The sequence below is a fragment of the Aquarana catesbeiana genome, linkage group LG06 (assembly GCF_042186555.1).
Source record: "Aquarana catesbeiana isolate 2022-GZ linkage group LG06, ASM4218655v1, whole genome shotgun sequence".
Taxonomy (NCBI): domain Eukaryota; kingdom Metazoa; phylum Chordata; class Amphibia; order Anura; family Ranidae; genus Aquarana; species Aquarana catesbeiana.
This window is the reverse complement of record NC_133329.1, coordinates 132,374,495-132,400,690: the sequence shown is the minus strand read 5'-3', so window position 1 is coordinate 132,400,690 and position 26,196 is coordinate 132,374,495. Positions and strand designations below refer to the sequence as shown.

The 26,196-nt window shown below is 42.1% G+C and overlaps 1 protein-coding gene across 2 annotated transcripts in view; it reads left to right on the top strand.

Annotated features, from left to right (window-relative positions):
- Positions 1 to 25,344, top strand: part of LOC141148936 (cytochrome P450 2K1-like) — a 54,332-nt gene extending 28,988 nt beyond the window's left edge. For both annotated transcript variants that reach the window (XM_073636834.1, XM_073636833.1), the window contains 4 exons: positions 2,582 to 2,723; positions 12,657 to 12,844; positions 15,047 to 15,188; positions 25,021 to 25,344. In XM_073636834.1, coding sequence (XP_073492935.1) covers positions 2,582 to 2,723; positions 12,657 to 12,844; positions 15,047 to 15,188; positions 25,021 to 25,211 — 663 coding nt within the window. In that variant the 3' untranslated portion in view covers positions 25,212 to 25,344. The remainder of the gene's footprint in view (positions 1 to 2,581; positions 2,724 to 12,656; positions 12,845 to 15,046; positions 15,189 to 25,020) is intronic.
- The last annotated feature ends 852 nt before the right edge of the window (positions 25,345 to 26,196 follow it).

The following is a 26,196-nucleotide window of genomic DNA, read 5'->3' as shown; positions in this document are numbered from 1 at the left end:
AATTCGACCGTGTGTGGGTTTTATCGGACCTGCAGCGGACCTTTTCTGTCGGACTTTAGATTTGGAACATGTTTCAAATTTGTCAGATGGACTCGAGTTCAGTCAAAAAATCCGCTCGTCTGTATGCTAATCCGACGGACGAAAACCGACGCTAGGGCAGCTATTGGCTACTGGCTATCAACTTCCTTATTTTAGTCCGGTCATACGTCATCGCGTACGAATCCATCAGACTTTGGTGTGATCGTGTGTAGGCAAGTCCGTTCGTTAGAAAGTCCAACGAAAGTCCGTCGTAACTCCGTCGAAAGTCCATCGGAAAGACAGTCGGACCTTTGTTACCAAAAAGTCCGCCCGTGTGTACAGGGCATAAGAGCACAGTTGTTTACAAAGAACACTCACACATGGGAATTGTTCACATAGCAATCTCTCTCTTTTACGTGACAGTCTCTCTTAAACACACAGCATACCGTCTCAAATGAGCACATGTGATCTTCCCCATTAATGAGTACCTCCGTCTCCCTCATAAGAACATGCAATCTCCCCTTTTTTACATAAGCATATTCTTTTTCTTTTTATGCATTTCTACTTTTAAGTAAATAGGCACACTTTTTTGTTAGATAAAAAAATTTGGTTGGCAATAGATTGCAGATGAAATTGACAAAGTTGAACTCTAGGCAGTCATTACAGAGTTTTTTTTAATGCAAGCAGTGTATCTGAAGCATCCGAGTTTCACTTGGTATCAGCCTCTTGCAGTTCCTGTACAGCAGTACACGGACTCAGGGATGGAGAAGCAACACAAGGAGCAAATCTGTTGTGCTGCAGTGCTCATGCGCTAAAAAGGGGAATGCTGAGAGGAGGAGAGAGGGGAGTGGCAAAGAGAGACAAACTCAGTCTGGTGTTTCCCTGTTTTCTCTCCAGTTACCGACTGGGGACAGGACAAGACTTAAATTTAATTTGTGTAATGCCGCGTACACACGATCAAATTTTTAGTCGGAAAAAGATATGATGGCTTTTCCAACGGCATTCCGCTCAAGTTTGCCTTGCATACGCACGGTCACGCAAAAGTTCGCTGAAATTACGACCGTCAAGAACGCGGTGATGTACAACACTACGACGAGCGGAGAAAATGACGTTCAATGCTTCCGGGCATGAGTCGAATTGTTTCAGAGCATGCGTAGGAAATTTGCGCGTGGGAATTGCCACAGACATGCCACAGATGATTGCATTTTCAGATAGGAACTTTTTCCGACCGAAAAATTAAGAACATGCTCTCAATTATTTGCTGGCTGGAATTCGCCCAGCAAAAGGCCGATGGAGCATACAAACGTTCGCATTTTCCGACGAAAAAATCTCATCGGTCTTTTGCGGGCCGAAATTGCGATCGTGTGTACGCGGCATAACAGGGCTGTGTTAAATCTCAGGATTAGATGGACTGAAATATAAACTCCAATTTCATCGACGTATATGCCTCAAGTTCATCGTTAAACAAATATTACAATTATTGACTCACCAAAAAACGAAAATTTGGCTGCAAATGTTTAAGCCAGGAGAATCATTTTAATTTCTAATCTGTAAATTTTAACTCACACAAAAGACTTATGGCCCGTACACACGATCCGAAATTTGTACGAAAAATACAGCTTTCAAAGAGATTGTACAATAATCCGATCATTAGTACACAGCTTTCAAGAGCCGATCACAACAGTTCATCCGATATTATCCGATCAGACAAGCACAAAAATATTTCTCGTACGATAACAGAACGTACGATTTACGTTTATTCAGTACAGTTGTCATTCGAAAAATACAGTACAAATATGCCCCGGACACACGATCGGATATTCCGACAATGAGATCCATGGATTTTTTCCGACGGATGTTGGCTCAAACTTGTCTTGCCTACACACGGTCACACAAATCCCGTTGGAAATTCCGAACGTCATGAACGTGGTGACGTACAACCCGTACGACGAGCCAAGAAAAATGAAGTTCAATAGCCAGTGCGGCTCTTCTGCTTGATTCCGAGCATGCGTGGAACTTTGGTCGTTGGAATTGTGTACACACGGAATTTACGACAACAGATTTAGTTGTCTGAAAATTTGAGCTCCAGATCTCAAATTTTTTGTGATGGAAATTCCGATGAAAAATGTCCGATGGAGCCTACACACGGTCGGAATTTCCGACAACAAGCTCCCATCTAACATTTTCCGTCGGAAAATCTGACCGCGTGCACGGGGCATTACACTACAACACATTACATCACTTCCGAATTTTTATTCTGTCATACGAGAATTTTTGTCACCTTAATAAACTGTTTATTTTCAATATGAGACTAGCAACCAAAAAAAAAAACGGACGATCTTTCACAAGATTTTGGATTAATCATACGGGCATTAGGCCAGATTCTCACTTATTTTAATGCCCAGATTCCATTCGCTTAAATAGAAATGCAAGTCAACAAGTGCATAAGTTTATTTAAATTTTATGAAATGTATTTCTAAAACTACAACATTTCTGCTTTGGTTTACACTGAGATGATAATGACAAAGTAAAGAGTAACTTACATTTAATGTTTGTGTTTTAGGAGTCAGCCAAAGCTGAAAAGTACTTTGATGATGAAAATCTGGTACACTCAGTGCTGGATCTCTTTGCAGCTGGGACAGAGACAACATCTACAACACTACGCTGGAGCATTTTATTGATGATGAAGTATCCAGAAATACAAAGTAATTTTGTGGGTTTACAAAGTGATGCTATTTATGGGAAATGTCTGCTTGACCATTGTCCACCTCCAGTTATTGGGAGACAAAATTCAAAATCATGGTTTATTGTTTATGTCACTGTCCAGACAAAAAATTAATGTAGAAAAGATCATGGCTCTTTAGATTGGCAAGTCTCACCAAACTGGAAAACCAGCCAAAATTACTGATTAAGATAGAGTAGGTAAAGGGTAGAACCTGTTTCAGGATTTCATTGCTATGAAGGGGTATTGCGCCCCTTGTGCAAAACCTGGGGATCCCTTGGGCACAGCAGGGAGAGCAATGATGCAGTATGCATGGGTAAGGTGTAATTGTGCATAGAAAGGGGTTGAAAGGGTATGATTAAATAAAACAGGGGCCTACTTACTAAATACAAGGAATGCATATACCACACTCCTTGTATCAAACAATATGCTTTAATTACTGTTCCACAAGCTTAGCAATTAGGTTTTACAGACACATGTAAACCTTAACCTTTTCATGCCGGCGCCTCCTGGCCCTTTCAGAGGTTTATGATGCCGGGAGACGGGGTGTGGCTTAAGAGCACGTGACCGCCGTGATTGGCTGTCATGGCGGTCTGGTGATCTGATAACTCCCGCTCGCAAGCAGCGATCGGGATCTTTCGGTTAGGCACGTTCCCGGCACAACTGTTTGGGCAGCACTTCACACAAATATGTGGAACCTCAGCGCCAAGCACCAGGTGCCGAGCGGCTGCATATTTGCGCGTGGCCAGCACTAAGAGGTTAACACGATCATTTTTAAATTTAAACTCTTTCATTACATATGCTTTTCTGCACATAGAAAATTGTCAGATAGCTAACACTTTGTATATGCCTACCTTGAAGAAGAACTTTATTAAACATGTCAGGGGCTATTTAGCAGCAGCAACTGTTGAGAGGATGACTACTTTGGTTAAGAGCATGTAATTACAAAATACCAAATTACGTGCAGTGGTCAGGCATGAGTAATATATTAACTGCAAGGATAAGGAGTTTGTTATATACAACATAGTGTATACTACATAGGAGTTAGTAATATGTAACATACAGTGCAGAGATCAGGGCTGAGGGCAGGAGTACATAAGCAAAAAGTGAAGGGGTCGGGAGTAAATAATGTGCAGAGCACAGGGGGCTAAAATAAGTAATGCACAGAGTGCAAGAGTCAGCATTATGTAAGGCACAGAAAGCAAGGGTCAAGAGTAAGTAACACACTCCAGTGCACAGTATGCAGGGTTTTTAGTATGTAACATAGGAGACCAGTGTAAAAGGTGCAGAAGTCATGGTCTGTAATGTACAGAATGCAGCAGCCATACGTTTGTAACGAGCAGCATAGCGTACAGAGTACGACAGTCAGTGGTATGTTGCATACAACACAATCTACAAAGTATGGCAGTCAAAAGTATGTAATGCATACCATACATTACATATTTCTGCCTGCTTCACTCCAAGCATACAGTGTGCAGTGGTCAGCTACTTATAAAAGAGTGCTGCATTTAGGCATTTACTCTACTTATTTAGTTCTGGGTTTAAGAATCCGAACTAGAAGCTATTCAGTCACCCCACAAGCAAAAAAAATATTTTTTCCTAACTCAGGTGAAATGTTTTAATCTTCAGAGCACACTTTTTCCAAACATAGATTTTGTCCCTGCCTTATCCCTCAAGCAAAACTAAATGTTTATCTCTTCCCTAGCAAAAATCTTCCCTCTATTGCTTCCCTTCCCTCAGGTAAAACTCCCACCACAAGCTAAATTCTCTAAGAATCTTTCTACTCACCCATCTTCTAGCAAAAATCCCACCCTATAAAAAATTTCCCCAGCACTAATCTCCCTGCATATTCCCTTTTTCCCCAAGCAAGGGTCAAGCAAGATCCCCCACAAACAATTCCCCTCTGCAAGCAAACTATTCTGCCTTTCTCATAGCTCCAGCAGCTCCAATCCAAAACAAGATTGTCCCCAGACCAGCACAAATTCTCAAAATATCGTTTTCTGCTGCACCTGGCAGAATGAAAGAAAGTACGCCCCTCGGATTCGTCATATAATATGTTAAAGTCGAGGAGAAGCTTAGGTGCACTTCCTTCAGCTCTACACTGCATCTCTGAGTTAATAAGTGGATGGGCAGACAAGGATAGAAGCTTGCCTCTGTAGAATATAACTTTAGAAAAATATGCGAGGCCCGTCCTTATGAACAGACCTTCGCATCTTAGATGTATTTTATTCCTTTTCAAGCTAAAATGTCAACTAGGGGAAGTCACTCTCTCCCTAGACCCAGATGCCAAGAGCCACATTGACCCAGACTTGGCCCAGCTGACTTCCATCATCCAATCATGTTTATTTTCCTTGCATGTGATTCTTTGAAAAGTGAAGCTTCATCTAATTTACTAAGCTCTGGAGCAAATTCCCTTGTAGCGTGCACCTGCACTGTGCAACGTGCACAGTTTATATATACTGTGTGTACATATATATATATATATATATATATATATATATATATATACTGTATTTTACTGTGCAAAAGTTTTAGGAAGGTGTGAAAAATGCTGTAAATTAAGAATGCTTTCAGAAATAGAAGTGTTAATCATTTGTTTTTATCAATTAACAAAACAAAAAGTAAATTAACAGAAGAGAAATCCAAATCAAATCAATGGGCTCCATTCCACAGAACCAGATCGCATGTGGTATTTAGGTGTTTTCCCAAATACCGCATGCAATCCTGAAAATGTCAATTCACTATTGCTGTATGCAGTATTTACAGCAAAAAGGAAAAATGCTTGGTAAATACCACATAAAACAGTAGTAAAAGTCAAATAGAAAAAAAAATGCATGCAGTAAATAAGTGGTGGTCCTGGCATGCAATGTTTAAGAGACCAGCAGCTGCCGGCATCCTTAGCTACCATTAAACAACATGGTTGTTAAGGCGTGGGCGGTCACCAGGTCCATAACAACCGATAAGTCATCACCTGTCAGCGGGTTACCCCGCTGACACCTGAATGTGAAAAAAAAAAATGCTGGCAATGAAAAGTTAAGAAAAAAAGTTCGGGTCTGTTATGGATTTTAAGGGGAACCACCACGCCAAAATTTTTAAAAAAATGGCACGGGGTCCCCCCAAAATCCATACCAGATCCTTATCTGAGCATGCAGCCTGGCAGGTCAGGAAAGGTGGGTAGGTGAATGAGCGCCCCTCCCTCCTGATCCATGCCAGGTCACATGTCCTCAACATTGGGGGGTGCTTTGGGGCAGGGACAAGAGCCTCACACCTACAACCCTGGCCAGTGGTTGTGAGGGTCTGTGGGGGGGGGGCTTATCAGACTCTGGAAGGGGCCCCTAGATCTCACCCTCCCCCATGTGAATGATTATGGGGTACATAGTATCCCTACTCATCCACCAAAAAAAAGTGTAGTTTAAGAAATGACAGTAGGCAGTTTTTGACAACTCCATTTGCAGAAATGCAGCCCCAACTTGGAAGGAACGAGAGAGAAGATAGGTGTACCCGGGCCCCAATGGTTCCTGCCAGTTCTGTGCTGATGGCACTGCTTCTGATGTCAAAAGGAAGAAAGCATAATGTGTCTTTCATCTGCTTCATTAAGTTTGCTTGGCTGACCACTGCATCTACGGTCCTCAGTGTAGCCCATTTCTTTGTGCTTCTTCAAACGCGCTTGAACAGCGCATTTTGAAACCCCAGTCTGCTTTTCCTGGGAGAGACCTTGCTGATGCAGTATAACTACCTTGTGTCTTGTTGTTGTGCTCAGTCTTGCCATTGCACAACCTCACCCTAGTGGCAGAGTTTGTTTGTTCCTCGTCCAGTTTTAAGCCTCCTACACAGCTGTTTCTTTTTCAGTTAGGGCACTTTCACACAGAGGCGGTGGGGGCGGTTGCAGTAAAGCGCCGCTAGTTTTAGCTGCACTTTACCACTGTTTAAATGGCGCTTTGCCGCTGCTAGTGGTGCACTTTTAACCCCACCGACAGGGTTAAAGAAGGGTTAAAAGCGCCTGCAATTCGCCTCTGCCAAAAGCTCTTTGCAGGCGTTTCGGTAGCGCTAACTATTGATTTCAATAGGCAGGGCAGTTTAGGAGCGGTGTATATATCGCTCCCGCACCGCCCCAAAGATGCTGCTTGCATCTTTGGGGCACTCGGGCTTTCACACTGGAGTGACAGGAGAGGCGCTTTACAGTCACTATTTTTAGCGCTAAAACGCCTGTAAAGCACCTTACTGGGAAAATGGCCTTAATGATTGTGTTTCAACCTACATATGAAATTGATGATCATTACCATCTTCTTGCTATAAATGGTTAATCATACACCTGAATCTAATCCTATAAAATCCCTGACTTTGTGCAAGTGTACAAGGTGTGCAAGTGTAGGAATTAATGCTGGTTTAAAGGCACACCAAATATTGATTTGATTTGGATTCTTCTCCTGTTTGCTCACTTTGCATTTGGTAAATTGAAATTAAAGTAAACAATTAAAATATTTATTTTAAAGTTCTTACTTTACAACATTCCTTTACACCTGCCTAAAGCTTTTTCACAGTAATATATATATATAAAAAGTTGATAGTAGTAATAGTAACTTTATTCTTCATAAATTGACAAAGAACAGATCAAATCCAATTTATTCTGTGATAATATTATAGTCCCTAATGTATGATATAAAATCAAATCCTTGATGTATTTCATCAATCAATAGTCCTCTATTAATTGGAAATCTTCACAGTGTATAACTCTGGTACTGGTGGTGGACTGGTATGAATTTTAGGGGCCACCATCATTTAAAAGAAAAAAGTTATTACAAAAACGTACTCCTTTGTTTACATTTACCTGTCAGCTGGGGATTTGGGATTTGGGGCTGGGCAGGAAATATCACTGGTTGCTAAGGAGCTGGCAGCTGCTGGCTCCCTAACAACTGTTTTAACAAGGGGGAACTGCATGCTGATAGATTTGTGTTGTTTCCCATGTAGGTTAGCGTCACCTCATGGCTAGAGGCTAATCTACTCTCCACAAGCTCTTCTTACACTGTACACTTTATGGTGCCCAGCCTGAAGGCAAAGAGTGGAGCCACCACATTTACTTTACAAGGTCTTGCACATACATGGTACCATGCCCAGTCTCGAGGAGGGTTCTGTTCCACAGTGGGCAATAACATAGGGACCCAGCCACTTGGTGGGGTGCACAAAGTACCAAGCCCCTCCCCCACCTACAGAGCCTAAGTCACCAGCCACCACTGCTCTCTCTCCTGAACTGACTGCTTCTCCTCTTTTTGTCACTCCTCATTTCCTAGTGTAGCTTACCCCCTCAGGAGCAGCTGGATACAGTATTTTGGGATCCCTGTTCGCTTCTGAGCCCTGGTTGAGTCACAACCCCTGCTAACACCACCGTAATACTTTAGCCAGATGTCACCCTGGTTATCACACAAAGGATAAATATACCACTTTTGATGAACAATTATTCAGTTTATATGAAGGTCAGATTACTAGTAGTATAAGGAAGAAAAATCAAGTCTGATGTACACAAAAGAGAACAACATATAAGAAATTAGCAATATAACACAGAATGGTGCCACTTTAAGTAGACCCAATTATCCTGCAGGACTCTGAGTTTAAACGTTATGTGTCCCACCGAGAGGATTTTCCCAAGTGAGCAGAAAAGAAAATAGCAAGAGACGTCAGGCTAGCTTGCTTGTGGGCTCCAAGTAACCAGAGTCAGAGTTTAACTCTCTGATGATTTTGATAAGAAATATTTTATAAAGAACCAATCACAAATATGGGAAGGACTCTTCTGCCGGCTTGATGGGCCCTTACGTAGGTGCAAGTAGAGGTGTAGTCTCTTCGAGTGAGAAATAGCATGTCGCTAGAGATAGTGAAAAAGAAAGCAGAGTTTCCCTTTAAAAGCTGGCAACAAGCCTGGGAAGTCACTTTAAAGACATCACATGAATTTAGAGGATAATTAAGTTGGAAAGGGGGTGGGAGCAGAATTTAGCGGAAATGTGTCTCTTTAAAGTAGAACTATAGGCAAAACTTTTTTATTTAATTTTGGATAGCGCAAGGGAAGATTAGAACCCCTGTCAATTTTTTTTCGCCATCTGTGTCCCATTGCAGAGATTTCCCTTTACTTCCTGTCCCATAGCCACACAGGAAGTGAGAGAAAATCTATGCAAAGTACTTTTCTGGGGACTTTTCTTTTACTTTCACTTTCAATGATAATGGTAAACAGAACAAATAGAGATGGTGAATCTCCCTAACGGGGGCACAGACAGCAATAAAAACTGACAGGGGTTCTAATCCCTCTCCACTCTATCCAAAATTTTAAAAAAAAGTTTTGCCTTTAATTGTACTTTAAGTGCAGAACTGGGCTTGTTCATTCCTGGGATAGAAAAGGCATGAAGGGGAATGCCTACAGAATTCCTGCCTGTCAGGGAAGCAGAAGCATTAATGCTGATATCCTGCATGCAGTGGATCAATAAGCAGTTAATGGAGATATGCCGCAGCACTGAGTGGGTTATGGAGTCTGTGTCTCTGTGTGGCAGTTTGTACTGTAGGTTATCTTGAGCTTATGTAAGTGGCAACAACATATAAGCTGATATCATAAGGTGATGTGGTATGGGTTAGGTACCCTCTCACCCAGTCCTTCGATGTAGCAGGGCAAAGTGATGACCTTGCTGGTTGAGGGGGCCCTCTTTCTCTCTGTCTTCCAGCAAATTAAGTGGTGCCAATAGTGATGACCGAATCTGTTTGCCTGCAGGATCGGCTATCCTGCCTCTCAGTGTGATCAGCGATCTGGAATCTCCTTCTCAGCTCTCTGGCCTGATCTGATCTGGCCTGTGATCTCCTGGATCCGAACCTCCTTTTCTAACATGTCCTGATTCTATACCAGTTTCCTCCTTTCTCCCCCGAATGTTCCAGAGCTTTTCCTTTTTAAAGGCACCTGCCCCTTTGCTCACTCTTCTGGGATCTGTAGTTCAGTTACAGCTTATCTGAGTGAAGAAAACCTGCTTGCATCATATAGGTCCCAACATTCTTAGCATTGCTATAGTAGATCCTGTAATAGCTAAACCGTAGAACACTGCCATCTTGTGGCCATTTAGTATCCTGCAACCAGTAACAATGCAGTGTGTTACATTAGCATCAAGGATTTTCTTGTAATGGTACACTTCATTCCGTAATTCATTAATACACTGTGAAAGCACACTCTCATTTACTCCTCGAAAGTAAATCAGACCAGACATCTCCTCGTCAATGGTTTCCAAAGGGATACATTTAGTGTAACATAGCAGATAGTCTGTCAGGTCACCTGAGTCCAGGTGACAGATGCACCCCATTGGGATCAGGAGTGCACAGCATGGTAGTGGCCCCTACGGCTGACTGCTGTGGATGGAGCTCTAGGTGATTCAGGACAGCAGTTATTCTGCAGCACCAAGAGCATGAGCATGAGATTTCCCAGGGTGTGGAATATAAGAGCCAGCGGGTGTTCGCCAGAGGCCCCTAGTGGTGGGGATGGATTTAGCTGCAGTCTGGCTCCAGGTCGAGACCCCCAGGGCCTCTCAGCTCAAGGTAGACTACATGAAGGTAGAGAAGAAGCAGCAGACTGTGACAACAAAGGATAGTCAGGAGATAGCCAAAGGTCGGGGCAACAAGCAGGTAAGGGTAGTCAAGGAACACGCCAAGGTCGGGATATGAAGCAGACAAGGACAGTCAAGAACAAGCCAAGATCGGTAACTAGAACCAGACATGAACACACAGCAAGTAGCACACGGAAGCCAAACACATAATATTGATTAGCAGGGCTGGCTTGCAGTGCACATGTTAATATAGTGTTCCCTGATAGGGACTGGGGTGGAGCCATGCTTTGAGGAGAGATTACTTAAGAAGCCAGGTGAAGGGCGGCTGGTCTCTTAAGCTGAACACATGGAGAGGTAAGCTGACAGATAAACATTACTGCAGATCCATGACATAGTCCACACATTTCCATTCTGACCTTTAAAACGCTGTATGGGGCTGTGGCTGTTTTAAAATATTTCCAGCAGAACATGCATTAATTCAATGCAACATCCAGTTACAGAACACTTTTCCATCTTCCCTTCCTTATGTAAGTGTTGTGCTTTGCTATGGTGCTCACAACTTCTAATACATTAATGTCCGTACAAGATGAAATATATCCCTATAAGATTTGTCCTCCAACCAATGCCAGGATCTCTATGTGAGGTAATTCCAGGCATGCGCTCCCGATCACATCTTACATGAATGGTCCTTACTGCTCACTTTCCATAACTGAGTGACCACGAGGTCTGATCTGCATTTATCATCTCCCAGAAGACAGGAAATTACAAATTCAGGGGAAGGCACAGCACACACTATTAACCCCTGAGCCACGAAACATTAACATTCAAGCACCTGCTTACAACTGGCCTGAGTGGGGCACACTGAATTTCTGGCAGGATCAACAGGATGTTATCCTTTCTGTACATGCAGAAAATGTACATAGCCTGAAAAAAAGAAAATAAATGCTGCCACCACATCTAAGGACTAGTAAGCTGCAATATATTGCTTTTTTGTTCTTGGGTTTAGATGTATTTTAAAGTGCATTTTAGGTGCAGCGTTTCACAGTAGCTATCTACTGATTTCTTGGGAAATGAAGATATACATTAAGCTATACATATTTAGGTCTCATTATTGGTTTGACATGTGGTAATCTCACCAAGGGTAATCTCTGCTTATGCATTTTCATTATATGCTAGTTCCCAAAGAGTGTTCACTTGTGAGCCAATGGTCATAAAGAATGTTCACTTGTGAGCCAATGGTCATAAAAGTGCCTTCAACCAGCAAGGTGAGAGATGAGCTCGTCTCATGACATGGACCCCTGACTTAACAGACAGGTCAAATGCGCCTTCCCATAAAGGGTTAAACACCAGGAGTCTTTATAGGTCCTTATACCTCACGGAGTAGGATACTAATTGGGCGGCACTGACATATACCAAACAATCCCGTTTTCCTCAATGTGGGCACCGAAACTCCAAATACATATGGTACATGGAACAAAGGGAGCTATATAGTGCTCTTTGCTACAAACTTGTTTAATTTTAAAAGCAAGAATAAAAACTAGGTTTTAGTGCCATGTTTGTAAGTTTTTATTCTTGCTTTTAAAATTAAACAATTTCAATTGCCAAATATGGTGTGTGAATGCGTAATTCACTGTCAGCAGGAGACTGTGAAGGCAGCGATGTGCATTGAAGGCTGTAACAGCTGATCGAAGCTCCCGTAGTCTCTCCTTGTGGCTAAGTATCACCGCACTGGACTCCTGAGAGAATCACTCGAGGGATATGGGGAGCAAGAGGATACAGCTGGATAGTGCTAGCTTCTTCCTACTGCTGCACAAGAGCACCAAGTACCATGTCCCGTGTTCCTGAAACACAGTCCACACTATGGACCGGACCGAAGCAAAGTGGTGATGCCGGGTGATGCTTGGAATGGTGTCTGACATTCAGGGAGATGACGTCAATGCATTTTACTGGGAACCCCCAGCTTCGACAATTGTGGTAGCCAATAGGGACACATTTCAGAGGCAAGCTATACCTCCTTCATCAGCCTCATTGGACTGTCCTGGAATACATCCACCATTGGCCTTCGCCTGTCACCCCCACCACTCTATGAGTGCAATTGTTGTTTATATGTTCATAGTTTTTAATAAACTATGCTATACCATGCCTGTTTGGCTCCTCTCTTTCCTTCTTCTCTTCTCTTGTTATAACTTTATGTATGTGTTCAAATAAAGTGCATGATATGGATGGTCCTGCTCAACCCATGGCCTTCTGTGCTCCCCTCTTCACACTAGGATTATCAGACTAGATCTGATTATGATTGTGTTCACATATTGTAGAGATTCTGACGTAATGTACTTACTCTTGTTTTATAGAAAAGGTACAAGAGGAAATCAGGACACATATTAAACAAGGTCAGATGCCTACAGTGGATGATCGGAGGAATATGCCTTATACTGAAGCAGTAATACATGAAATTCAGAGGTTTGCTAATATTGTGCCTCTGAATTTGCCACACACAACTGCAAGTGATGTGTATTTTCGGGGATACTGCATTCCAAAGGTGAGTTCCAGAAATCCCTTCCCATTTATCATTAGAGTCCTGTGCTAAAGGACCTATTTACAGTGGACAGAAAAAGCCATTTTTGTGTTTGGAGGAGAAGCCAGTCACGTTTTTTTAAAAGATCATTTAAATGGACTCGCTTGGCTTTTTCCAGTTTTCCTTTTCCAGAAAATAGCGTATGTATCCAAGGGTCCCCAGCAGATATTAAATAAACCGTGCAGCTTTGAAAAATGTTAATTACCTTACTGTCATACCTGTAGGCCATTTGGGCCCCTCTTGAAGCCTGGGTGAAAGCTTTCAGTTAGCGATCCCTACATCCTGCTATTTTGCTAGAACATGAAAACTATCAGGGAATTACTCCCTGAATTATCGGTGAGAAAACCAACATTTTTTTTTTAATATTAGCAACAAGCCAGGACTTAGGGATTTCTAATTAGGAGTTTTTTTTCTGGTAAGGCTCCCAGGAAGGCCAAAATGAACTGCAGGTATGACAATAAATTAATGAACATTTTACAAAAGGTTAACTTAACCTTTAAAGCAGCACTGTAAGTAAAAAAAATGTGAACAGACGGGTTAGAAGAGACGTACTATTACTCTCCTGCATTCAATTTTCTTACATGCCTGTCTGCACTGTATATTGAGCTGCTCAAACACAGCTCAGTGTACAATTTAGGCATCAACTGAAATTAATAAACTTCTGCACATGCGCAAGAGTAATGCCATCTTGGCCTTGCCAATAAAACCGGTCGAAATTCGGTACCCTGAAGAAGACTAGCCATAGATATCAGCAACTGGTGAGGGAGCTCTAGGACACTGCAGCTCTGGAGTGGAGGTGATTATAGTTCCACCTTAAGTGCTCCAATTGATTTGGGGATCCAAATCTAAGCTTTATAAATATCCAGTGTGACAATAATAAGATCTGATGAACCTCAAACTGAATAAAAAGATGAACAGTTGTGCTGAAACTTTATTTTTTCAAAATTTACAAGCCAGAAACAAATCCTCAAATTGCTTAGTCAAGTACAGACAAACAGAAGGCCTTCATAAATCACATTGCCTCATTCCAGTCGCAGCACCAATGTCAAACACGGGCCTGTGTGATTAAATCTATTAGCAGTATATTGTTTAAGGCAAGACTGTAAATAGTCAACATAAAATTTCTATGCCATACAGCCTCTAGCAGACTCCTTAAAGGAATATACAGAACCAGAACCAAAACTTACACATAATTTATAAATCCTGTTATGACAGTGCTATATTCATACTAAGAGTCTATCAAAATGTGTTAGAAAATGCCGCTCACATAGAGACCAAACAAACCTATATTATGAGGTACAGAAAGTTGATGGGATAAATTATCCTTTCTAAAAAGCCCTACATAAAATCCATATGACATATGATGTCTTTCAAATTGTGATCTTTTTTCTTATCTGCATGTCAGCGAGGCAACTAGCTTTTTCAAAGTGAGAGGTCAGCAATGGTAGCCTACCTATTTTCTTAATGCAGGATTCCTTTAAATCAAGATTCAGAGTGGTCATTGCCTTATGCCACGTACACACGAGCGGACTTTTCGACCGGACTGGTCCGACGCACCGAGTCTGGCGGACAATTCGACCGTGTGTGGGCTTCATCGGACCTGCAGCGGACTTTTTCAGTCGAAAATCTGACGGACTTTAGATTTGGAACATGTTTCAAATCTTTCCGGTCGAAAAGTCCGCTCGTCTGTATGCTAGTCCGACGGATGAAAACTGACGCTAGGGCAGCTATTGGCTACTGGCTATCAACTTCCTCATTTTACTCTGGTCGTACGTCATCACGTACGAATCCGTCAGACTTTGGTGTGATCGTGTGTAGGCAAGTCCGTTTGTTCGGAAAGTCCCTCGGAAGTCCACCAAAAGTCTGTCGGATAGACCGTCGGACCAGTCCGGTCGAAAAGTCCGCTCGTGTGTGCGCGGCATTAGACACATGTAAATGATGGTGCCATTTTATACAGACTCTACTCACTTTTATCACCATCCAATTAATTACTATTATAAAAGTACTCCGTCCTCCAGTCCAAACAATAATTAAGCTTATATGCTTTTTTGGCACTATCTTGGCAATTATGTAACTAAAAGTAAACTCCTCCAGAACTAGCTTCTTAATCACTAAGGCTAACTGTGTTTTATTATCAAGCATTGTACAATGTACCTTTCCTTGTAGGGTACAGAGGTCATTCCTTTCCTTACATCTGTTTTGTATGACAAGACACAATGGAAGACTCCTTATGAATTTAACCCAAATCACTTTTTGGATGCTAACGGGAAGTTTGTAAAACGAGATGCATTTATGCCCTTCTCTGCAGGTAGGTCACTATTGTTACATGATATTTCTTCTCCTTCAGGCAGTCTCTGCAGACAGTAATAGCTGATTTTGGGAGCTGGAAACTCCAAATCGAGGTGTGGGTAAAACCTCTTTTACTACAAGCTAACCTGAGACAGCCCCCTGCCCTTGTGTTTATGGCTACTCTTGTTGGTTACATACAGCATTCAGAGAACGTTAACACTGCATTGGTCAGTTTGAGTACAGGCTGTGTAAAGCACATGTTATGGGTAAAAGCACCTATTGCACATTTATTCTGGCAGCAAATAATCAGCCTACTACTTGACTGTAATTGGTTCTTAAACAACAATTATCTTTTGAAGCTATTCTGACAGGAGCATATCAATGTTATCAAAAGCCTTGATACTGTGAGGATATAACAACGTTAAGATGCCTACATGCAGGTGTATCCCAACAGTTATGGACAAACCAGAAAACAGTTTTTTACGCACAATCAGTTATGCTGGATTTTCCTGGGTGAGCATCTTTTTATTTTTAAGGAAAACAATATCAGCATGCTTCTTTAATTTTACCCCCTCCCTCCTCCATAGGCATAAACATACGCTCTTGGATGATCCAAGCATTAATGTTTTACAGAGGTAGGGGGCCCTCTGTGTCACCAGAAAAATGTTAGCCCTAGGGTGCAGGTTTTGAGGAACTGCCTAGTATTCACCAAAGCACACTGCAAGGGATGATGAGCTTTGCTCTGTACTACTACCAGGTTGCAGCCCTCAGTTACAGAATGGAAACATCTGACAGCATGCAAAAATGAAGTGTGATACAAAATTATTAGCCAAGGTTTTGGTCACATAGGTAAAAGGTCAGGGCAAGCAGATTACCAGGACTAAAACAAAGAAAAAGTGAATATAAAGTCCTTTCTTTGTCCACATGCGATAATTAATAGGGTGAATAAAGATGTGACCCAGAGAGAGATCCATCACCTCCTACAGAAGCACACACAGCCTCTTACAAGATGGAGTTGACCACCTAATTACAAGTGGTCAAAAAATGCAATTATGCCCCCGGAACGGCTCCCAAAGTCGGCTTAGAGCCTGTCCAAACTGCAATGGCCAGATGGTATGAAGCATTAAATCCTCAATGGATATAACTCAACGGAAGAAATAGAGCCATCTCATAGTGTAGTAAGCTTGTAATCTTTGTATTTATTGAAGATTAAAATAATACTCACATGGATCCATGTAAAAACAGCGTGATGTCTGAATTACAAAAGTTTCCAACCAAGAAAATGGCCACACTTCGCTCAGTTCTGGTACATGATGATGTCACACACCAAAACTCCACCCTATGCGCTTTGTCATCATAAGACGTCATCAGGGGCATGGCTAAGTGACAGCAAACACGCTTTATGTACCCGGACAGCAGAAATCCCCTTGCTTTCCAGTTCCCCGTACTAGAAACCAGAAGTCGGGAATGTAAACATTTATATGGATAATTTAATTCAGAAAATCCAATCATCACTTCTCAAGGAACAGAGAGGGAATGAGCGCCATCTTGTTGTACAAAAGCATAATTACAACACAATTAATACATATACACAAATTTCATACAAAAAATACAGAAAATTTGGTATAAAATATATATACATACAGGATATAGCCACAAACCAGCCATGGCCACTCAAGAAAAAACTTTAAATAAGAAAACATTACATGACACAAACTAGGAACTAAGATACATAAAACCAAATACTAAAGAATTTATTTGGCCATTAATTTTATTACAATCATTCACGTTCCATTCTATGTGGAGTCCATATGGGACATAGGTTTTTAATGTATGGTCGTGCTTATGAGGATAATTTTCCTGCATGGGGTATTTATGAATGAGTCCATTTAAATGATATTTTTAAGATACAGAATCAATCAATATAAACACAGACTAAAAATATGAAATTTATTCACTAGACATGTATTCATACAAAATAGTTATATATATTATTGGTTAACAAAAACAAACATTAACTAAAATTCAAAATACTGATTGTTCTACATAAAATCTTGAATATCAATTGAAACACCCGCCAATGGCAGTGTTGTACTTTTTAAATGACACAGAAATGATAAACTTCCCTGTAGAATCTATAACCTTGTAAAAATTACAATTAGACAGAACGTCTGTATTTCACAAATTCAACCGTTACTATACTGCAGGTAAGTAAGTGGTTAACAACGTGAAATAAAATTAGACGTTTGTTATGTCAATGGGGTGGAAACTATGAAATGAAAAATTGAAAAGTCGAAGCTTAGCCCTGAAAAAGGATGGCACTGGAGCGTCGGCCCATACCCGGCCGTCACCGGTGATGAGATGATGGTCCCAGGGGGCTAGGCTGTGACAAGTAGGAGGGCCGCCGCCGTGCGCACGGAAGCTCAGAGCGAGGGCCCAGGCAGAGCCACTGCGGGTGCAGAAATTGGTGGTTGTAGCAAATATTCAAACGAGAACTTTGAAGGCCGAAGTGGAGAAGGGTTCCATGTGAACAGCAGTTGAACATGGGTCAGTCGGTCCTGAGAGATAGGCGAGCGTCGCTCGAAAGGGACGGGCGATGGCCTCCGTCACCCTTGGCTGATCGAAAGGGAGTCGGGTTCAGATCCCCAGACCCTAGAGCGGCAGAGACAGGCGCCTTGCGGCATCCAGTGCGGCGACATGACCGATCCGGTCGCGTCGCCACACGGGAGAAGCCGGTGGGAGCCCCGGGGAGAGTTCTCTTTTCTTTGTGAAGGCCAGGGAGACCTGGAATGGGTTCGCCCCGAGAGAAGGGCCCGAGCCTTGGAAAGCGTTGCGGTTTCGGCGGCGTCCGGTGAGCTCTCGCTGGCCCTTGAAAATCCGGGGGAGAGGGTGTAAATCTCGTGCCGGGCCGTACCCATATCCGCAGCAGGTCTCCAAGGTGACCAGCCTCTGGCATGTTAGAACAATGTAGGTAAGGGAAGTCGGCAAGTCAGATCCGTAACTTCGGGATAAGGATTGGCTCTAAGGGCTGGGTCTATTTTTATTCACTTTTTTAAGGAAAAAAATGAAAAGTTGAAGCTTAGAGAAAAATCTACAAGGCGGTTACTGATTCGAGAGAATAATCATCCAACTGTATAATACTCAATAAATCAATATTTAAGAGAACACAAATTAATACCAGGTAAAATCAATACGACATAATTACCTTTCCCAAGATGGCTACTGGTCTGAACTGCTGGTTACCAGAGTTTTAGGATGGCTGCCATGGCTTCCAAGATGGCTACTGCTTAAAGAGGAGTTACTTCTTGCAACCTCAGAGTTTCAAAGCATAGAGTGTCAAGAAATCTTCATGAATTCTAGAAATATGAGTTGATGAAGAGTGTGTGTCTGTGTGTCTGATTTAGTGTCCATTCATGGCATCTATTCCCATCCTAAATACCATGTTAGACAATAGGCTCATAAAAATTATACTAAGCTCAGCCCAAAAGGTATGACTTCTTTTCCATTGGTTAAGAAAAGTCTATTGATTAACTTTTGTGGCTTTAGGTAATATCACTTCCAACCACTAGACATGTCTGAGGGCAGAAATACATGTTCTGAAATATCTATTAAATAATAAGTTCTATTTTCATAATGTGCATCTGTTTGCATAGTGGTGCTGATGAATATATATTTAATATTCAGGGATTCGGGTAACCAGTACAATGTACAATACAACCAGTATTTTTTTTTTCATCAATGTCACATAAAATTATGATATATGGATTAATGTATCACTTTTGTAGATCCTATGAGTACTTATTTATCTAGGTAAAGACACATGCTATGTGGATTTTATATAGATATGGTCACGATAGATATATGTCATTTGTAACAATGATTGGTATCTTTAAAACAATTCTTACTTCTAATTTGCTCTACATCTTATTATATCTTATTATATTTTTTACCTTATGACATAATTATCATTGGGTCAGTGGACACTGAAATCATAACTGTATCTATGACCTGGAATATAATATGTAATTAGAATGACTTATAATCATATATATTTTGAAATACAACTGGGTAGACAGAATTCAAATGTCTTCCTGAAGTGTTTGAAATGAACTTGGACAGACTCAATGAATATTTAGATGCATTGTTAGAGATGGGTGATTTCTCTTTGAGAACAATCCAGTTAAAGAGGAAGTAAACCCTGATGGGTTTTACTTCCTCTTTGTTTCCCTGCAAAGGTAAAGCATAATGGGCTACTATGCATCGCATAGTAGCCCATTATGTGTCACTTACCTGACACAAGAGCCTGCGATGTCACTGCTGTCCCCTCTTCCACGAAGCGTCCATCTTCCTTCCGGGTTTCTAACGGCGATCGTGCCGTTAGTGGCGGCTCCCGCACGCATGCGCGTGAGTGATGTCATCACGGCTCCAGCCAATCACAGTGCCAGAGCCGCGATGACGTGACTCCCGTGCCTGCGCACGGGAGCCGCCACTAACGGCAGGATCGCTGTTAGAAACGGCACGCTCAGTGTGCCTGTCTTTTGCAAATATCTTCTAAATCGTGTAGGTTTAGGAGATATTTCTTGCACCTACAGGTAAGCCTTAATCTAGGCTTACCTGTAGGTAATAGTGGTCTGTAAGGGTTTACAACCACTTTAAGTATATGTGTCAACTTTTATTGCGACATTAGGCCTCTTTATCTACCCACCCAAAACATGTAAATATCTTTGTTTCCATTTTTGCAATTTGTTCGTTTGTATTATTTAGTGTGAGTTATACATTAATAGTTGGGAAATAAATGAAGTCATGGTGACCCTTAGTTCACCTCCCATACCTGGGGCTCATGATCTCAAAATTTTAAAGACATGATTTATTTTCCTCGCAAAAGGTCTAACAGTATAGATCCATCAGATCTCAAGCCCTGGTGTGACTACCCTCCAACTAAGGACAAAACCATCTATCATCATAAAAAGGGTTACTTTTCGTATTTCTATTGTGACATAGAGCATAGTGTTTTGAGACACTATGCGTGGGGAACCCCCTTTTAATGTTGACGATGTGTTCGTCGACCCTGGTTTGGAAGGTATGAACCGTGCGGTCCACATATTGGAGACCACATGGGCATTGGATCAAATATACTACGTTCTTAGTGGTACATGTTAGAAATTACTTAATATCAAAGGATCTGGAGGCACACCTAGATTGAAAAGAGGTGCATTTTTTGTTTTTCAAAATGTGTATTAATTGTGTTGTAATTATGCTTTTGTACAACAAGATGGCGCACATTCCCTCTTTGTTCCTTGAGACACGATGATTGGATTTATTAAATAAATCTATATATATATATATATATATATATACCTATATTTTTATATTGTGTGTTTTAAGTAGGTTTTTATTTTAGTGTCTTTTTTAATGAAATTCATAATATTGTGGCATAATATAAACTGAATATTAATTTATCGTTGCTGCTAGTATAGCTGCTAAGTCATCTGGCAATTTTGTCTTCCCGACTTCCGGTTTCTGGCACTGGGACCTAAAATGCAAGGGGATTGTTCGCCATCCAGGGTACATAAAGCATGTTTGCCATCAGTTAGCCATGCCCCTTATGATGATGAAACCCATAGGGTGGAGCTTTGTCGTGTGACGTCATCACGTACCGAAATAAAGCAAAGTGCGGCCAGTTGGTTGGAAACTTTCGTAATTTAAACATCGCGCTGTTTTAATCTGGATCCAGTGTTACTTTAATCTTCAATAAATAAAAGATTACAAACTTACTACACTATGAGAGCTCCATATCTTCCATGGAAATATATCCATTGGGGATTCACTGCTTCATACTATCTGACTATCCCAGTTTGGAGGGGCTCTAAGCACAGTTTATTAGCTGGTGGATCGGATCCTTTGGGAGCCATTCCTGAGGCATAGCTGCATTTTTTGACCACCTGTGTAGCACCCTCTAGTGTGCTAAAAGGATAGTGCATGTTTTTGTGAGAGTAGGTAAATTTCCAGGCTTGGCTGGCAGCCAAGCCTGGGTGTGTTTTGTTCTAGGTTGGGAGTGACTTAGAGCAGAGCTGGGTGACTCACAGGCAGCATCATCAAGACCTCCCACTTCTTTCCAAATGATCTAGTGTTTTCTAGAAGGGAAGGAGGAGAGGGGAGGTGGAGCTGTCTGGGGTGTTATGGGGAGCCCTGACCAATCACCAACCTGGATTGGCAGTGGGCAGGCCTCCTTAAATAGCCAGGGTCAGCCCAGTTGGGGAGGAGTTGTTCTTGTGAAAGCTGGCGATGGAGTGTTAGGCTGTCGGAGCCTTTGAGGGAGCTCCCCAGTCTGGGGGGGGTGACCTTGGGCCTGGAGTTCAGGTGTGGACAGGACCCTTCTCACGACACACGGAGGTGTCCTGGACAGGTGGCATGGGAGCAAGAGAGGACAGCGGGAGAGCACTGCCAGGCAAAGTCTCCAGGAGAGGAACAACAGGTCGCAGCCATGAGGGCTGGTGAGTGACACACATTTGGGAGAGGACTGGGGAGGCACGCCTGAGAGGACTGGGAGATTTCAGTCTGGGATGGGTGCAGAGCTAGTGGAGTGGACTGTGGCGGTACGGGCAGTGGAGAGAGGCAGCTGCAGCCAGGAGGGCTGGCAGGGCCTGAAGAGGTGGTACTGGGAGCAGTAGCCACATGAACAGCTAGCACTGGGACTACCTACCATTCTGCTACACTAAAGGGGCCAGCATTCCCTGCCTAAGAAGGGCATTCACCCCAGGCCTGGCTGAGCCAGTGTCAGGCCTACAAATCAGTGCTAGCTGGTCCGGGAAGTGCAAGCAAGTAATGTGCTGGAGGTGTTGAGGAGAGATAGTCTGCAAGCAAGTGATGTGCTGGAGTTGAAGATTGGAGTTGTATATACCAGAGGGGTATATAGTCAGTCCAATATTCATTTTTCTGCACTCAGTTTGGGGATCTCATGAGTATCCCATCCCCATCCAAGTTTATTCCTCTCAATAAAAATACAAAACAAAGTTCAAGGACTGGTTTTCTGCCTGGGGGTGAATGAGAACTGTGTGCCTGGCTGGGCAGGGTGACAGATGGACTACAACACTCAGCAGCCCTCTAGAGGGTACCGCTGCACTTGTAAATAGGTGATCAACTCCATCTGGTAAGACGCTGTGTGTGCTTCTGTAGGAGATAGTAGATCTCTCTCTGGGTCACATCTTTATTCACCTTATTAATTATCATATGTGGACAAAGAATTGACTTTATATTCACTCTGGTGTGATTTTTTTAATGAGTGCTACACTTCTTGGTTTTATTTCTGTATATGTTTTGCAGCCAGCAAATTGTGTTAGCAGCTATTTAATACAGTAGATTGAGTTCAAGTGCACATTTTTTCTATTTTTTACCGATAACCAGGACTGACAGGCAAAATTACAGGAAAGGCAGATAACAAGGATCATCAAGAAACATGCAGAGGTCTTTAACAGGAACCAGCCGAGGGAGCAGTGGCGGCCCGTCCATTGGGGGCGCATGGGCGCCACCCCCCCATCCATGCGTCCGGCCCCCTAATCCACATGCAAGGCCCCGGATGTATGGATTCCAAAGGGTGGGTGTTTTTTTTGAAGCACGCGATTAAAGCCAGATGCTCTAATAGGCTTCAAAAAAAGGTGGACTCGGGGCGCATGGCACTGCGCTCCAAACCCACCCAGTTGTGTGACAATAGTGAATGAATATTCGCTGCTGCCACACTGATCCTCCTCGGGGCCAATCTGAGACCCATCACCCAATTAGCTAAAAGGACAGGTGATCCTATTGGATGCCTAGGAGGAGGAGGGAGGAGACGCACGGCGGAAGCCGCCATGTTGCAGAGGAGGAGAAGACCCAATGGAGAAGACCCGCCACCCGTCGCCCATAGGAGCGCTGCCCGCTCGCAACCTAGATGGGGTAAGTGCTCACCGACACCGCCCCCGGGGAGGGTATGAGGTGGGTAGTGCGGGTGACCCGACCGACTGATAGCGGGGGGCACCCCCCAAAAAAAAGCACCAGCCACCACTGCGAGGGAGTGTGAGAAGATCTAAACACACTGACTCGAAAAGACCTACAGTAGTTTTCCGAAATTTAGATAGTGGCTGCACAGATTAACACGACTCATGTATGGGACCTAGGTACAAAACAGCAGACTGATCCTGTAAGGACTCATCTGCAGGACGGAAAGCAGCAAACAGTGGCACAGATTAGTTCTGAAAGCAATCAACAATGACAGAATGTTTATGGAAAAATCTTTTTGTAAGATAAATCTATCAGCAGTCAGACTGTAGCTGCATCCAACCACCATCATTGGGTAGCTTTAAAATGACTACTGCTTCTATGGAAATTGGGAGACATTGCATGTTATACCTTTGAATTAAGCAACCTTATTCATCCAAGTATGGGTAGATTCTCCTTAGCTGCATGTTATGACAGTAAATCACAGCCCATTCTCAAGGACAGGAACCAGACTACCCTTGGCTTTAATACTTATCTCCTCTAAGCTCCTTTCATTTTCTAACATACTACTATTTTGCCTGATGTCGATGTTGAAGTATTTGTCATGGAAGTCAATAGGATTACTATCAAATATATATATATATATATATATATATATATATATATATATATATGTGTGTGTATAATATATGTGTATATATATACAGTATAATTATTATATATATATATATATATATATATATATATATATATATATATATATATATATATGTGTTATTATATATTATTATTAATAATAATAATAATAATAATAATAATACTGTATTTATTGGCGTATAACACTCACTTTTTCACCCCGAAAACCAGGCGCAAATAGCGTGTGTGTGTTATACGCAGATACTTCAATTTTAGCTGCTTCGGAAGGGACAGGGAGGGGGGCTTTACGAGCGCCATCAAATTACATACAGTGAGAATCTCCTGTTTACTTGGCGGCCTCTGTAATAGGAAGTCCTGTCTCCTGGGCCGCCATTGGACCAGTGTTCTGTCTATCATAGGAGATTCTCACTGTATGTAATCTGACGGCGCTTGTCCCGCCCCCCTGCCTGTCCCCTCTAGGCTGCAGATGGGCATCAATCAGGCTGCACTGAAGGCAATGGTGAGGCTGCTGCATTGAAGGCAATGGTGAGGCTGCTGCATTGAAGGCAATGGTGAGGCTGCTGCATTGAAGGCAATGGTGAGGCTGCTGCATTGATGGCAATGGTGAGGCTGCTGCATTGATGGCAATGGTGAGGCTGCTGCATTGATGGCAATGGTGAGGCTGCTGCATTGATGGCAATGGTGAGACTGCTGCATTGATGGCAATGGTGAGGCTGCTGCATTGATGGCAATGGTGAGGCTGCTGCATTGATGGCAATGGTGAGGCAGCTGCATTGATGGCACTTGTGAGGCTGCAGATGGGCATTGATCGGGCTGTATTGATGGCAACGGTGAGGCTGCAGATGGGCACTGACCTTTATTTTGCTTCAAAGATACTTATTTAAAATTTAAGTTTTTTCCTGAAACTTCCCTCTTAAAATGAATGTGCGTGTTATACGCCTGTGCGTGTTATATGCTGATAAATACAGGTATATATTTATAATAAAAAAAAATACTGAAAATTCTTTTGCTGTTCTGAATACTTGATAGGTATCTAGTAGAAGGAGACCACATCACCGTTTGGTTGTTGAAGTATGTCTATTGTTAAAGGGGGCTCACTTTTTCCACTCTATGCCATCTATACATTTAGGTCTAATTTTTTAACAGTACTTCCAGACTGCAGAGCACAGCTTTTATCATGCACTCCTCAGTTGACTTTCTTTCTCCTGTATTTTTTATAGGAAGAAGAGCTTGTGTTGGAGAAAGTTTAGCCAGAATGGAACTTTTCTTGTTTTTCACTGGCCTTCTGCAAACCTTCACTTTCTACCCACCTCCTGGAGTCTCCAGAGAAGATATAAATCTGAAACCTGGCATTGGTTTCACTTTAGTCCCTTTGCCACACTTAGTATGTGCAAAGCTAAATTACCAATGAAGGACAGCTAAAAGCAACACTTTTGTTTTGTAAACTATACATTTTAGCTGTTACGCTTTGATATGACACTTTGAATATAACTTTTGTACTTTTAAAAATGCAATATCTCTGAATAAAACAGTATGAATCAGTATTTGTCTGACCTGTAATCCATTATATTACTGTGTCTCTTTCTTAGTAGTAAATATGATGTATTTGCCTGCAGAGGATACCCACCACCTTCAGACTAAAGAACTTGAAGAAGAACTCCAGTCAAAAATGTCAGGATAAAAATGTGTACAGGTTATCCAGAGGAGACACTGAATTGTGATCACCTGTCCTGTACCTGGATCTGTGTGACCACTAACACAGCTAGAAACATTTTATTGTGCTGTACTAAAGGTAAAATCCCTAAAAAGGAAAAGGTTGAAAAATAGAAAGACAGCAATGCAAGAATATCACAATGATGGTTTTGTAAGATCTATCTAGGAGCAATAGGCCCTGTCTAAATCCCTGACCAGTAAAATATAAGCTTAGCCTTGTTGGCGTTGGGGTCTTTGCTTGCAGTGGAGCACTACCATCCTGTTCTGGAGTTTCTTTTAACTCACAGCACAAAGAATTACACTGTCCTATTGTGCTAGAACTCTTTACAACCATAGGGAACAATTAAATAGGAACAATTACAAGCTATGCTGGTCAACAGTCTTTTGACCAAACTGGCATTATTGTGAAGTCCTCTTGGTCACTGTCTGGTCTTGGATTCACTTTTATACTCGGGGTTTTTGAGGCACATCGTATTCGTAAAAAATTATAACATTTTATTTCATTTCTTAGACATGTAATAACAGACTTATAATAAAATTGCAATTGTAAAACAGTCATTTCCAACCACTGCAGTAATTCATACAACATAGTCTTTCAGCTCAACGCGTTTCACTGACATAGTCCTCTTCATCAGGAGGTAACAGACATTGGTTGTTGCCATGTAAATAGAGTGACAAAGTTA